This window comes from Hippoglossus hippoglossus, chromosome 14 (assembly GCF_009819705.1).
Source record: "Hippoglossus hippoglossus isolate fHipHip1 chromosome 14, fHipHip1.pri, whole genome shotgun sequence".
Taxonomy (NCBI): Eukaryota; Metazoa; Chordata; class Actinopteri; order Pleuronectiformes; family Pleuronectidae; genus Hippoglossus; species Hippoglossus hippoglossus.
The window spans coordinates 16,739,314-16,756,231 of record NC_047164.1 but is presented as its reverse complement, the minus strand read 5'-3'; the positions used below and the strand labels follow the sequence as shown (position 1 = coordinate 16,756,231).

The window sequence follows — 16,918 nt, the reverse complement described above, 5'->3', positions numbered from 1 at the left end:
TATTGCAATTCACAAGTCGGCTCTATTATTAGAGCCTTGTCAGTTCGTGTTATCGCCTCAGTGATTTGTGAGTGACAAATATAATAAGTGAAACATGATGTTAATTTGATAATACTGAAATGCGCGTGTGCACGGGGCTGTAAGTCAAAACAAATTATTCAAACAGAGTAACTTACTGTGTATCACACAAATGTGAATGCAGTTCTCGTTACTTAAAAAAAGTAAGGCAATTAAAACACAACACAGAATTAACAACTGACACTTCAACAAGACAAGATAAATTATTTGACACGTGTATCGACTGATTGGAGTCAATCCTCCTTTTAACACTCCCCAGTTCCTCAGTCCTTTCCTAAACTCCCTATGTCAGCAGCACTCGCCAAAGGGGATTCTGTTTTACCTTCAAGCCCCAGGGTGACCCATGAATCTGCGTGACCTCTGAGGGATGAAGTAGGGAGACATAACTCATCCAGGAAGTCTCAACAAGTCCGCTCTGTTTTTTTGCCTCTCGACCTCAAAACCTGGCAGTAAATTTAGTGAACTTCCAGTAATAAACTCCCCCCCTAGAGGGCTTAGCTTCTCAGGGTAGGAGCGCTGATCTAGCATTACCATCATACCATTTGACCATCTCTTTCATTATAATTCAAAAGGTGAAACGGATACTAGAGGGTTATTATTATTCTAAAACCTTCGCAGAATATCTCCCCAGGAGACCGAGCCCTGGGTAGAGCTCCGCGAGCTGACGCAGCTGAGCCGACCAGGGGATCGACAGTGAAGGTTGGGGGGAGCTTTGCAGTGTGCAGGGGCTTGGCTGCAGTTGTTAACCCTTAACACCAACACTTCCTTATTTCAGTGCATTCTTCACTCTGTTTACCAGTCTGCCCCCACTGTTTTTGGACTTGGCAAAACCCCTGCTCTATAGGGACTCACACACCATCTGCACTCACCCTATTCTGATGGTCGTAAACCCTGACCTTTTACCCCCTGCTTCTCCACAGGCTCCATTCCATCACATACATCTAACCTTTACACACATGCGCACGTATGGTTGGTCGCTGCAAGCAACCTGACAGATTCCTGCCTGTGACATACTGCAGTGAAAGGCTGTTTATCTGGCAGTGGCACACACTTGACTCTTGCAACTCCGTGATTCAGCGAGCATAGACACCGTCACCTGTTAGGAACATGCTGGGCCCTGGTTTAAACCCTGGGACTAAAGCAGACACACAGCTGTTGCCGTGCCTGACAGGTGGATGGCATGGGGAACTTCCACCTGTCCCTCAACCATAAAAAACACCCATATTGTAAAAAAAAGTAGCAAACCAAGGCAGGCTTTTAGAAGGATCCTTCAGCCTTGTAAGTGTGAAGGCACTCAATATGTGATGGTAATAAGTAAACGTTTATTTCCCCCTTTAATTCTTTTTTGCTTTAACACACTACACAGGTGGTTATCTCAAGGGTTCACTGAGCAAATATTTCAGAGTTTTGGATTTTCAAAATAATGGATATTTCTGTATTATGCCTGTGTATTAGAAACAGCTTCTTGGTTATTTTCAGTCAATTTAGATGTATATGTTAGATGCACATGTTGATGAATACACCCTGCTAAAGTGCATGTGTATTGCATAAGATTTAATAGAATAGCCAAAATAAAAAATAAACAGCTCTTAGTAATGTGACACACACACACACACCACCTCACACCGACACACACCAACAGCACTTACTGGCTACTTCCAGTGACGCATTGTGGCTGATCGCCTGGCCCAGATAGTTTCGGGCCACGCACACGTAGCTGCCGTCGTCGGGCTTGCTCCGCCGTCCGTGGACAATGCGTAGGAAGAAGAGCGACCCGCTGGGCAGCAGCATGCGGTGCGATCGGGGGTTGTCGCGGTCCGTCTCGACGCGCTCCCCATCTTTGTACCATTCCACCGTGGGGGTTGGACGGCCCTCGGCCTTACAGTTGAGGGTGGCGGGTTCCCCTTTGGATACAATGAGGTCAGAGGGGTGCTCCACGATGCGAGGAGGGAAGTCTTCCTGGCGAAGACGAGAACCTAGAGAGTTGGAAGAGTGCAAAGGTGTTAGAACAAAGGTGACGATCAGTTTCAAGTATACAATTTGCAGCCAAATTAGCCATATAACACTTGCCAATAGAACACAAGAAAACACACTATAAATAGCCATTGTGAAATCTATCATTCACTCCCTCCATGCAATAAAGAGGAGTACTAATCAAAACGAATCAAAACAGCAGCAGCTCGAAAGGAATTAGATATGGTGCATTATTATAGCTGCGCAAGTGCTTTGTATTCGAAATAATCCAGTTTGACAATATAATTACCTTCCAATCACAAAGCATTCATAACATGTTTTTCGCTTTTGTTTCAGCCGTTGGAACCTCATGAGGCATTGAAAATTAAAAAAAATTAAAAAACAATACTGACATGTTAAGTCCTCAGTAAGTAATATCTTTCAAAACATGTCTACCCTCAAAGCATTTGCAGAGAAATACGTGTACTCTACCGTTTTTTTGGATAAAAGCTCCCAGGCTGAATTATAATGGGATTACAGTGTCTTGTGTGGTTCCACCAATGTGATATTTTACAATTTAAATATCCAATAGTTTAACACATACTGAAACGTCTCCTACTACAGTTAATATTACAGGAAAAGCATACATTCCCAAATGCATAATGTGTGTGTGTATTTTCACAGTGTAGTTCATGAATGACCAGGGAAATAAACATGGTGGAAAATCTAATATTACATCTATATCTTGTGGTGTTTTTTTTCTCCATAAATGTCTTTTTCTGATATTCAAGCAAGCGGGAAAGGATGTCCATCCTCAGCATGAGCCGTCACTCTGCTGGAGTTACTTGTGTGCATGTGTGTATACCCACTCGTGTGTGTGTGTGTGTGTGTGTGTGTGTGTGTGTGTGTGTGTGTGTCTTTCTCCGTGTGAATTTATGTTACTATTCCGAACCTCTGAGATTGTTAAGCCGTGCCATAGAATCAATACTTCCAGTCATACCCACACTGACAACCACCAAATAGCCTCTAATTCCCTGATACAGTGTTGAGATGTCAATCATGCTCTTCTCGTGGTCTTTTCAAAGAGGCTGTGTATAACAATGAGTTCCCTGTGAGGCAAAGGTCAAAGAAAAACCACCCTAATAAGGTCCAGGTACGCAGCCGCAATGCCTCCGTATATATCTAACATCCCATCCCTATCTTCCCAACCCCTTTACACAGCCAGGTTCAAACACTAGCCCACCACCAACCACGTTCAAATGTCCAAACACAGACCCCCCCCCCCACTCATTTTATCACCTCTTTCCCTCCAGTAGTGTATAAATGCAGGAGAATTGCTGGAATCTACAAAGGAATCGCATGTGTTATTGTTTTTGCAGAATCTAGCTGGCAATGCGCCCGCTGTTGTGCTAACAACACACACATATGGAGAGAGCGAAGAGAGGCTGGGAAAGAGTGTCGGAAATGTGGCATTAATGTCAGTCATGAAGTCACTGTTTCACCTCTTTTACAGCTGTGGGAACACTTTTTCCTGCGCTTTCATGCAGCTGCAAACACTAGCCTTACCCAGTCTTCAGCGGGTCATGCTTTAATGTGCCAATGGCCCTGTAAAGCAGATAATCACTACCGTGCTCGACAGTGATGAGCTCCTACACTCCCGCTGCAACCAATAAATCCGACACAGACAAGTGTTTACCCAGATAAAGCACCTCACACATGACACAGGGCGAGATTTTGATCCCCTCGGTAGCACGGTGCACTTTTGTGTGTTTGCACAAATCTGCATTAACTGTATCTCCCGCAAGCTTATAATGGAAAATGTGATATTATTTTAGAGGTGGAATTTACCCCCCCCCCCCCCCCCCCCCCCCCCTTCTTCACACAAAAAGTCTGGTGCATGATAAGTGCACAGGCGTATCATACAAAAATAAATAGTATGCTGACTGCGTGTGTTGCATCCAAAACCATTTTACCTGGAAAGTAGCACTCAAACTAAATCAATGTGAATTGGTGAGATTAGCAATTCCACTGCCTGATTATATCATTATCATTATTTCTTTAATTTGTCTCATTTGTCTCTTTTTGCTTTAATGTTAAGTGGTCAACCTAGCTAAAATGGTACATGCTAATGAACTGAAAACCCAAACATGCTCCTCAGTATTTATTATTATTTTATACTAATGCAGTAAATAACAAAAAACATGCTCAATGCAGATAGGATTCATAACCTCTGCCAATAAGGTTTTCACATCTATCTGTTTCCTGGTTTGTTAACATGGCTGGATTTCCACAAAAACTGGTGGAAGGATGAGACATGAACCAAGAAAGCACAAATTAAACTGTGGCGCTGTCAAAGAGGCGCTCATGCATCCTCCCCAGTAAAAGAGTAGATGAAGAGAATTGATTTAAAACAAGGAGCCAGCACTTTGATGTTGTACCAGCGCTTTGAGCATAATGCTAATGTCACGACGGTGTGTACAGCTCATAATATTTTATGATTACCACAAATCAGAAAGAAGGCTTATAAGTGAGGCTGATGGTGATGTTAGTAGTCCTGAATGTATTTAGTGATTAATTAAATATAGTGGACGTGAAGATGGAAGGTTGGGTTATAAGGATTCGTCCTCTGGACACCATGAATACCTGTGATAAAGTGGTGGCCTAACCTGTGTTTCCATACATTTTTTCTTTTGCGGAAATTTGATCAACCAAAACACAGATCAGGGCAATGAAACAATATAAATTGTATTCAATATATGTTTCATCAATAGCAATATCACAAAAGTTATTGATAAAATGCTTTTGCATTGTGCAAAGAGATATAGCACATAATTGATCTACCTCAGATTCGTAAAAGGTTTTCCTTTTTATCAAGTGCTTTTCATTCACTTCTGAAAGACTTTAAAACCACAGCCTTCACTGAGGGACAGAAGTCAGTCTTTAAACTTACATTTATCGAGACTGATATGAACTGATATGCCATATTGCCAAGCCCTATTAAAACAGCACAAAGCCTCTTACTGACAGTTGATGCTGAAAGACTTCTTAATAATTTAGCTATGAAAACTAAGGACAAAGAAAAGCTAAATCTATATTTAAATAAAAAAAAAAATATATAATTCAAGTACAATTTTACACACTGTCTAGACGTTTAAAAGTATTGCAGAACAATACAAACAAGGGGGGGTCAATGTGGCCTTCGGTCCCTGTTCACAGCCCGCATGTTGCTTTCCTTATTCTTAATTGTGTTGGGCTGATGCCTAAGGGTCCACGCAGCTCCCTAAGCTTCCTGGCATTACAGTAAGGCAATATCAGGACGCCACAAGTGGGCCCCCAGAAGACCAGGTTTTATCTGCAAAGGGCCAGCAGCCAGCCTACAATCAGTATGCAAAAACATGAACACAGATGCACAATGGAGAACATGCACACTAAAGGTCATTTGTAGCACCTGTACCCCCTACAAATGTGTTTTTTTTTTCTTCCTGTCAGTCATCCCTGAGGCAGTTGTGTTGCTCAGTGAAGATCTAGGTAGGGAAGGCGGATGAAGAGTTACAAACACAAAAGAGAAATGAGCATGTCTGTAGTTTTGTCTCAGTCGGTGAGAAAGGAGGGAGAGGACGGGGAGTCTGTTTTCTACAAAATTGTGCATCTCTCTTTAGAGAATTAAATAAAACGTGCAGGGGGGGAAAAGAGGAGTGAATAAAAAGGCATTGTATGTTGGAATGATAAGCTAGGCATTTTGTATTTTATTCAAGAAGGCCTGGTGAATATGTAACAGAAAAGAAGGCATGAGGGGATAAATTATAGGAGTAAGCGAGAAGGAAAGGGAGAGGTTATAATGGGGGAGGGTAGGGGTTTTAAAGCAACAAATCATCAGCACTGAGATTGTAATAACACAATGTGACAAATATGAGTGTAATTTACTGCAACGTTGGTGGTCTTACATCAACCTACCCCAGTGTCATTTACAGTGCAATACTGTATATATTTAGAGCGCATGAAAGGAGGATACTATGTCGGTTTGGACCCGAACCAAAGAAATATACAGAGAAAATATCAAATATCACAATCAAATTAGCACTGCACCAGCACCAGCCGTCTGCTCAGTTAGAAAAATTACTCTAAAGGTGAAACGCTTCAGAACTACTGACAGATACATGGACGCACACATAGACACACACCAAAAAGTTCCTGAAACATTGGATTCTTGGGTTCCAGTTTTCAACTCCGATTCACACTCAAAGACCTCAAGTCACTTCTTAAAGACGGAGAATAATTGTCTGTGTGGTTTTCCCAAACAAGTGAGTACAAGAAGAGCAGTGGGTGACATTTATGAATGTAGAACACCGCAGACTTAGTACCACCCCTTGTTGCAGCTGACAGCTGCGTGACAAACTCAGCTTGTTCGGGTGACTCCGACACGAAGCCTACCTGAGCCCCGGTGGTGGAAATGGTAAATCTCTCCCCGTAGTGCTGCAGGATTACCTGTGCTCGAGTGCCAACGCCACTCTGTGAGAGCAGCATTCAGGCACGGCTATTAAAACGGACGCTGATTGTTGTAGAAGGGCTTAAGAGCGTGCAATAAATGGAACGGCTATGTCTCGTTACAGCAATCCCTTTGTTTCAGTCTGTGAAAGTCATTTAGTTTTCCTTTTTTTGCGAGCCGTGGTCTTGACCATGGATCAAAGTCCACCCTTTTAATGGTGAGACAGAGATTTGCAGAAGCTTCATAGTTCACAGCATCGCCCTCGTGAGTCAAATGACACCACATGTTTGAACAGACAACTATCCAGGGCCGGATCAACAAGGCAGAGAACCAAAAAGAACAGAGAGAGACTAGAGAGCAGACAACAGAGAGTTTCAGAGGCTGCAATTACCGTCTCATGGTTGTAAATGTCTGCCAGCAAACTGCAGTTTACATCCGTGTCTGCCCAGACTCATAGTATATCTAGTGAAGGAATTTAATAAAAGGTGTATTTGAAGAAACATGGTTGTGCAGTGGTTTGCACTATTGCCTCTTTGCAGCAAGAAGATTCCCAGTTCGAAACCCGGTTTGTCCAGAGTCTTGCATGTTCTCTGTGTGGGTTTTATCAGGGTTCAACACAGTTCAAAGACATTCAGATTGGGTCAGGGTTGATTGGAGCCCCTAATTCGACCGTAGGGGTGAACGGATGTTTGCCTCTGTATGTCGGCCCTTTGATGGACTGGCAACCTGCCCAGGGTATACTACACCAGCTCTCGCCCACTATGAGCCGAGATTGACGACAGTTATCCCACAAGCCTCAAAAGGATAAGCATTATAGACCATGGGTGTATTTGTAAAACATTGAAGTTGACCTTTGACCTTTTGAAAATGTCATTAGGCCGTAATTGACCTACACGATTTTAACAAATTCATCCCCCAGTCCAACTGGACATTTGTGCCAGATGTGATGAAATTTCCCTCAAGGCATTCCTGAAATATCATATTCACAAGAATGACACAGACGGACACATGGACAGACTGACAACCCCCAAAAAATCGCGCCTCGGGCAACGGCTGTCGTCCACGGCTGTCGTCGGCACAGAGTCATAACCAAACACCACCATCGCACCAAAGGGTTGCTGCAGGAAAACCTCAAGTGAAGTAAGTAAACTTCACATGTTGTTTTACATTGATTCAGTATTTTGAGATTAATTTTCAGACAGTGTCAGACAGGATGTGGAAAATCCTCCACCTTTTCCTGACATGCACTGAAAGTTAAGTTTCAGTTTCACAAGTAAAAAAGAAAAATCTATACTGCAGAATGAACCCTGTGTCTGCCTGAAAAATAAGTGCTGTCAGCATTTCCATCCTAAAAATGCACTTCACAGATCCAGACTAGACACTCACTCGGTGACACTTTACCCTGAGCAGCAAAGTATTAGTGTGACGAGTGGGTTATGTTATGCAAGTGCTTGCATTGCCGCACAACCTTTGGTATTTAAAGCACATCTGATTATACAGAAATGTCAAAAAAAACATCCAACAAATCCTCTCTTCTTAGGCCAAGTTCTGACTAATGTGGATTCAGTGTTACATCAAAGGTGCTTTAAGTGAGACCAGGGACCTGCTTTATAAAACTGTGCAGACTCTACAATAAAAGGTTATACAACGGTTATTCTGAAAAGCCATACACATGTTCAGCTACTCCTAACTTCTCCATATTGAATAGTAATATGCACTAGAAATGATTACCATAAAAATATATATTTTAGCTTTAAAAGTTTCCAACGATGATAACTGTATTATTCATATTGATCGACTGGTCATTTAATAAACTTGTCAGAGTCAGACCACAGATCAAATAAGAGAAATACGTGGATGTTATTGTTTTGTGGTATATTCGCAATAAGAACAGTTGTTTTAAATGATGGCACTGAAACATCATGTTCCTAAACTTTATACATTTTAGATAAAAGCCTCAGACCAAACTTAAATTCCTACTACATGTATTCGCTTTGTTACTGAGAGTTAGATGAGACGATCAAGATTGCTTGCATGTGTACTAGATAGCTAGAAAGATATTTAGATGGACAGCTAGATGGATAGATGGACAGTTAGTTTATTGATCCCGAAGGAAATTTAGGCAAATGAAAGTATCGGAACCTTTGCACCAGGTGAACAGAGCCATGATCCCTGAACCATTAGATTGAAGGAGTGCTGCTCTATCGACTAAGCTACCCAGGCTTCCATGAGTTTAATAAGAAGCTACAACAAAGGAAAGCTCCAAAATAATTGTTGAGCTTTCAAAGTGCTTATATGAATGCATTTCATTTCTTTTTTAAACATTTTGAGTGAGCCAGGCTACCTTTTCCCCTTTCCTCAGTCTTTAAGCTAAGCTTAGCTAACTTCTTTGTAACTTTCTTTTGTACGTATTGTAAATAGATGTGTACAACATCAATCTTCTCATCTAACTCTCGGCAATAAAAGAAAAAGGCCTATTTCTCAAAGTTTCAAACTATTTCAATAACAAAGAAAAAACGTTCAAATGGAAAACAAACCATTTGTGTTGCTCATCCCGTGGAGACACGTTTTCCAAACACACACACACACACACTCATTCATTTGCAAGGTAAAACACAGGGAACCAATAAATGCCCGACATTCTTTCTCAGGCAGTATAAACTACAATTAAGTGGAACAGTTGAACACTGTCATTCACTCAAGTATGCGGGGGAAGGAATGTGTGTGTTTCTCTAGGCCTGTGTGTGTGTGTGTGTCTGGGACGAGGTGTCTGCGACCACACACTCTTACACTCTGCTACAACATGTGATCTCCCTCAAAATGGATTGGTACAGGTGGTTTTTAATCACACGGAAGTTGTGTGTATCTGTGTTCCCTTCTCCTGCGATATCTTTAACAAGGGAATGCACAATGTAGCAGTCTCTGGAGGGGAGTCAAGGTCACGGGCAATGATAACGCCTCCTAACTGCAGCACCCAGATGTTCAGGGCAAGATATGAGCTGTGTGAAAATGAGGAAAACGCTTGACAAAGGCTTGAGAATTCATATTATAATGTGTGGACTAACAACTGCTGTCATTATTGATTAATCTGTCCACTATTTTTATGATTAATCGATTAATCATTCAGTCTTTAAATGTCAGAAAAGAGTGAAAGACACTCATTAAAATTCCCAATCTCATGTTTTTAAATAACTTGATTGTCCAACCGGCTTATTAAAATTATTGACAATGATTCATCAGTCAATCAAATAATTGATTAAGTGTTTATATTAAATTACTTCATGGAGATCTTTCAGTGAGAATCATCTGCAAATCATGATGTTTATTCATTTTCTAAATGGTTTTAATATGATTTTTTTTTAACAGTGTCTCTACACAGTACTATAAAAAAATATTCTCTGGCTTGCCATCTGTTAAATGCTCACTGGGAAGGTAACAAGCAATAAAATCCCCAGGGCAGACTCAAACCAGAACATTGCTGGTGCACGATAAACATCTGAGCCAACTAGGTCACCAGGACATTTTAACTGGAGAATAAATCCGTCAGGCTAAATATGACGGACACTACAAATGGTTTTGGTTTAGTTCTTTATACAGTTTTTAAAAATGTAATAATAGCTTGTAAGTATACACAGCAGATTCCAAGCACTGTTAAAACTGTTTACAGACGTCGCCTGATGATGTCAAATATTGTCAGCAGGAGTCTACATTGTTTGGCTTTTTATATACAGACCAAATCCTGCATATTGCCTCGACATAGTAAACAGAGGTTGCTGATAGTTGGGAGCTGGCCTCCTGTATTTGTGATGAGAAACACCTTTTGGAGCACAACTGCCTGGAAAAGGCCAGCAGCCCATCGGAGAGGCTTATCCTCACTCCATTAACTGTTCAGTGGAAAGTAAAGTGGTTGTGTAGGCCATTGATTATCACTCAGGCAGAGCTTGAAAGTCAAACTTCCCATGAACGGAGCAGGCGCTGAAACGGCACTGAGATCGTTTGTTATTAAAGAAAATACAAAACCCACCCTCGGGTAATCTTTTATATTAGTTTATATTATGTGTGATTCACCTGATGCACAGATCATCAGTTACAACTTAGTTTAACCTACTGTCATTTATATAATCAGCTAAACAGACTGCATAATGTACGTTTGGCCCCCCCGCAGTCGGGCCTCCATCATCTCCTCTGAGGCTTGTAAGTTATAAAACTGTCATTTGAAACATTTTTGAGTAAGTAACCCAATTAATGAATTACTATCACATTAGTTTCATGCTGCATCAGTGCATGTCACAAGTGCATGTCTGCGTGACCTACATTTATTTTCTGTCTTAATTGCGCCCCTGGTAGTGGCAGTCCAGATGTGAACTGGCTGTCGTACTGGGAAGGCAGAGAGACTTCCCCCGTTAGCACCAAACCCATCTACAGAACCCTTATTTCATAAATGTCTGCGTGCAGATACAGAAACGTGCATGTGCTGGATATGCCCATTAAACACTATCACAGATATAAATACGGGAAAAACCAGCCAGTCTTCTAAAGCTCAATCACAGTGTCTGTAATGAAGTGGCCACAGCTCTGGCTGGTTGTTGGACCGCATTAACACTAAAAGCAATCGTGGCGTTAGCGTAGTAGTCCGAGAGGACATTAGTGAGAGCGTACATTGAGCCACAGGGGATTATAGTTCAGTGTTGTGTAGTTTCACTTAGATTTTTTTGGGGCATTGTTGATAACCTGTGTGTTCACAAAAAGCAAATACCCACTCTGTGGAACTAAAAGCCATCCAGATGGATTATATTCACGTCTGTCATTAAAGGAGTAGTTCACTGTTTTGGGGAATATGCTTAATCCGTTCATGCTGAGTCAGATGAGTTGAGCTTAGCCAAATGAATGGAACCCAGGGGAAACAGTTATACTCTGTCCAAAGGTAACAAAACCCACCACACAGCACCTCTAAAGCTTAAAAGACATTTTGTGATTGGCTCTCCAATTGTTAAGTGTGACATAATATCTATATCCGCGTCCAACACCAGTTACTTTTTTCACCATCATGTCTTTTCAAGGAGTCAACAATTAGGGTAAAAAGGGAACTATATTCATTTATGCTGTTTTTTTCCCAGACGAGCAGGAGTGCACTTAACGCGACTCATTTAATCTAAGTCTTAAATTAAGTCGAGCTTGCCAAAGTCAGCATACACCAGCAAAAGACAAACGCAGCTCACTGTGACATCTTGAGAATACCAGAGCTTGGACCCAGAACCAGATATAATACATCATGACTTAACAAACGAATAGATCTTCTCATTTAACTCATGGCAAAAAAGTTGGTAAGCATATTTGACCATATTGCGTGATACTGATGTTCAGCAATGTGTGCTGTCATCACTTAGCTGTGCGTCTTGGTAAACGCATGCACAAAAACGTTGGGCTGGATAAAGAATATTTTCAAAATCTAAGCAAATTATTCTTTGTAAGCTTAACTTTTTGGAATTTCAGACTCTCCGATTGATAAATACTAAAATGGCAAGAGGCAACAATACACATCCTGAGCATTGGCCAAACAGTGACATGATGCCCAGACTTGGATTGTTCCAGTTCAAAGATTACTGGGAGAAGGAGGAGCCGTTTTCCCTCGCCACCAGACCATGTGAGGCTTTGAATGGGATTGATTGGGACTGCAGACATGAGAACGGCAGCAACCTAATGGCCAGTACGTAAAACCCACTGGCATGGTGTGATGCCCTGCACCTATTGTCGAATACCCACGCAGCATCCCAAATGACAGGCACGCAGGCAAATTGGGTAAAGAGACTGACAGGGACACTTTGGTTATTGGACAGTCCATCGATCCACCGATAAGGTGGCCCACCAGCATCTGTCGTGCAGGTAGCAAGTCCAACTACATACTAACCTGCATGAGGAAACTAAGGTCACTGTGTTATTATAGTTTTATTATATTTTAGACTATGTCAACTCTCAAGGTCTGGCACACTGCTATAATGGAGACTAAATGGATTTTTTTTTTTTTTTTCTTTTTTCAAAAGGATTTATTTGTTTTCTTTTTTGTGCTCAGTGAAGTGAAAGAGAGTCGATGAGACAAGGCACACGGGAGCGAGCTTGAATTTCACATCCATTGGGTTGAGTCCGTTACATAGGAATGAGGCCACAGGCTTTTATAGGCAACTGAGAAAGTCGGGAAAGGTTTCATTTTTTACAGTTACAGTTACCTTTACTTGTATCTTCACAAATTAACACTCTAATCTGACGCAAATACTTACATGTATTTCATTGTTCCTCAAAATCGTTTTGTGTCTTGAGGCAACAGACTGACGCTTTCAAAAACAGGAACGGGTGTCTAACGCATTTGGCAGCAGTCAAGCCGAGCAACAGAATGTAAATCTTATCAAAACACAGCTGTTAGTGCTGCTGCTGCTGCTGCTGCCACTTTGTTATGTGTTGCACTTGCTTCACAAATGTGCAATTGATGATGCTTGCAAAGCCTTAGCATAAAGGTGGATTACAGCACATAAAACACAATAGATAAGAATTGGAACTGTTCCCAATTGTCTTTACCCATCTCAAACATTTTTTACCAAAAGGTTGGTGGCGATATTACAGCCACAAAATAAATAATGTTGTAGTTCATAAGAGGAAACCCAATGCGTATGTTTGTTTTTCAGACACAAGCACGACCCGCAAAGACCAGGTCTACAAGTTGCAATAAAGCACCGTGGTGGAAGCCGCCGGGAAGTCAGAGTTCAACGTGGATGAGAACCAGCGCCTGGAACTCCATAATATCTTGACCCCCTTTTTCACAGCAATCCTGCTCGTGTCAATCACTTCCACTGGGCAAATATCCTTCCAGCCATGTTCCTCGCAAATTGCTTTTTCGCTTCCTTTTTTTGCGACGAAGGAACAAAGTCTTTATGAACAGACTTCAATCCTTCTTTTCTCCCTGTGAAAGGTTCAGAGCTCACCCTTCAATACGCTCTTTTTTTAAAGAGGTGACTAAAAGTGCTCATCTGGCAGTGAGTTTTTTTCTTTCGACTGCTATTGTCTCTTTGCGCCACTGCAGAGGAGTTGCACTTAAGTTCCGTTGTGCGGCTGTCCAATGACAATACACGCTTGAATTGAGTTGAATACGTGAATTTATCTGTGTGAACAGCTTTTGATTTGGCTTCATTTGCGATGCTGCTGCTGATCGCACATTGGCACAGGGGCCTCTGTTGGTTGTTGACATAAAGTATACAGCCCAGCTCTTCAGCCTGATTCGCTCTGTTGTGTGGAGTTGAGTTTAAGGGTGTGGGTCTACACGTCTCTCTATTTTGCAACTATTGCTACATAAACGCTTTAAGTATTGTTTCTGAGGTAAACTGTTATTTTCTGCGCTCCTTGTGTTGAGAGTGCAATGCTTTGCCTTCAATTTGAAAAAGGTTGTGATTATGCCGGTTGAAGAGAAGTTTCCATTCGACCGTTACATGTAATTGAAATGAAATGAAGAAAAAAAACAGTGATTGCAATAAAGCAGTTTTACAATCAGATCGCAGACAGCAGCGGATGCCGATCGTACATGTCACAGTAAAGCTGCTCCTTGAAGAGAGGAAACAGTGCAGGTATTTTGGATGATTAGAAGTTCAGCTCGAGCCTGCTCCTTCAGTTCTTATTGAAGTGGAAAATAAGAACAAAATGTCTGCAGGATTCACGACTGTCTGAAGTTCCTTTTTATCTCTGTCTTCACACGTACAGATTCCGAACATGAGCTAATTAATGCATTTCAAAAAACAGAGCCACCACAGACTGCACTTCCTCTGACTCAGTACCTGTCCACACTCTGTACTCCCTCATTAACCTGAGGCAGTTTTCTATAGAAATGACAGGATTTCAGCGGCTATGCTTCGACAGTGCTACACCCCCAGTTATATGGACTTTCAAAAGAAAGTCCTCTGTTGCACTGTAACCCAGCACGACAGGAGAGAAAATGGAATGTAGGCTTAGAGAAAACAGATCCAAGAGGCTTTATTTTTTCCCATTCCCTTTGACGTTAAATGTTTCTTATGTATCTTGAGTCTTAATAAAACAAACTCTAGAATTAAAATACATCATCGCGCACCATGAAGAGTTTTTTTCTTTCTTGTGAAGTTGTCAGTTAAACATCAAAACTAGAATGAAAGAAAATAAATATATGACACTCAGTAGAGTGCATACCTCTGCAATGGCCGCATCTAAATTCACTAGATGTGGATTTATATTTGGATCTAAACCAAATTACACACACTCATATATATCAGCCCTTTAAAAATGACAGATTTATGTCATCACGATGCATGAATTATTCTTTGAGAAAACTTAAAATCTAATAATGCCCCCTGATCCGCATCCGGATCTGCACCAATATTAAACGGACTCTTTCCTGGGTCATGCTCCACCCCTGCACAAAATTTAATGGGAATCAGTTGTGTAATTTTTGCATAATACTGCAAACAAACAAGCAAAAGCCAAAAATGTTTAATTATTGATACTTCAGATCGATATATATACTGTAATCCAAAAAGCATATACTGCAATGATCGTCACTAACGGAATATCATATGGCATGTCATATGTCAAAAGGTAATATCATATATCCATTACATATATATGTTTAGCGCTTACTGCAAATTATTTTTTGCCGTCAGGTGCTATTAGTTTGTGTATAAAACCAACAACACAAAAAAATCTGTGTAGCTCATCGTGGTGAATGAGAGAAATTAGCTTTAGAATCTAAGTAAACCAAACTGATACAGGATCTGTCTTGGTCAACATTTACATAGGTGAGACATCTTATGACTCCTGCATAGTACAAATATCTCCCTCCTACTAATGAGTCTGTTAGTCGAAATGCTTGAGATGCCTTGAGAGTGTGCATTCCGCCGTCAGCCTCTGTTTAATGAAGGTAAGATAGCTCCTCTCTCTCTCCCTCTCTCCCCCACTAAGGAGAGAAGGCCACTCAGACTGGCCTGTTGATCCACCTGCTCTCTTCATCTTTTTTACTGGAGGCTTACTGGGAATGTGAAGGACTGGGTTTGGTTTAGACGTGCTCTGATCAAGGCTGTCAGAATATATTTTCTTTTTAAAAGAGGTGCTCCTTAACCGCTCTCCCAAGATGTCTGGTGGATGATCAAATTCATCTTACCTAAAGCCAAAGCTAGTCTCTCGTTATTTTCACAGCACGTCGGTCATACTGTGCTAATTCCATTCATAGTACATTATGTCAAATTCACCATTTTCATTTAAAAGCTAGTCAGTTCTCAAACAAGATTTTTAATGATTTTTTTTCAATTTAAATTTTGATTATTTTACTGCACGGAGACATTTGGAGGTTAATAAGCATGATGACTACATGCCAACATACATTGGAAAACAATAAAACAACATTAAGCGCATCACTGTTACCTGTGTACTGTATAAATGGTGCAGTAGTTGAGATTTATTGTATTATCACATACATATATCTAATACTGAAATACTCCACTCACTTCTGCCTTATTACAGGTTCAGATAAAGGCGTCATGGCTGTATAGTTATTAAGCCAAATCTATCAAAACCATCAGCTTCAGTCGCGGCTCCTACATGTCGTGTGAATCCTACAGAAGTTCAAATGCTAGCTAATAATAGATCTGCTAATTAAAGCAATGTATGCATGTTTTGGGCTGTTCGGCGAGATGGGGCTCTGGTGGGAAAACAGTTCTTTATGCTGCAGTCTTCACATAGGGGGCTCTGAACCCTGTCAGTGATGGTGGGGAGCGATGTGAGATGAATGAAGGATGAGAAAGACCGACGGAATGGCAGAGGGATAATGTGCACCGACTACTCTCACAATACCGAACCATTCTTTTATTAACGAATCTTGGATTTAATTGTCACAGCCAGCCTAATTGATATGTGCGAGAATACAGCCATTGACTGAGTCTGAAAGTAAAGACGAACTGCAAGAAGACCTACCGAAACGAATATTGACACTATTGACTATTAGCTCCCTGACTGGAGACGGGTAGATGGACAGAGCGGTATCCTTGGGAAGCATCTCCGAGGCCATACCATTACGGTGACCTTTTAAAGCTGTCCTTTCAAGATATTAATTCTCCCAATTACTCCATATCCGAAAATCCTAAGGGATGCAGCATCACTCTGAAGGCAACCACTGCTAGCACAGACGGCCACAACAGTTTGTTTCAGACGAACAGTTTGTCTAAAACAACACAATCAGCCCACCTTTATTACCGGCGGATGAAACAACATGGATTCGCATATTAACCGCAAAATTCAGATGCGGGCGCCTTTTGTAATTATTTATGAAAAAGTCCAGACTATGGAGAGCAGCTTTATTTGCAGAAGTAATTATCCAAAGAGCCTCAGCAAACAGTC

At 41.2% G+C, this 16,918-nt stretch overlaps 1 protein-coding gene across 4 annotated transcripts in view; it reads right to left on the bottom strand.

Annotated features, from left to right (window-relative positions):
• The window catches only part of LOC117774476 (roundabout homolog 1-like), a 94,831-nt gene that overhangs the window by 60,877 nt on the left and 17,036 nt on the right, over positions 1-16,918 (bottom strand). For all 4 annotated transcript variants that reach the window (XM_034606936.1, XM_034606935.1, XM_034606933.1 and 1 more), the window contains one exon: positions 1,728-2,054. In XM_034606936.1, the coding sequence (XP_034462827.1) occupies positions 1,728-2,054 (327 nt within the window). The remainder of the gene's footprint in view (positions 1-1,727; positions 2,055-16,918) is intronic.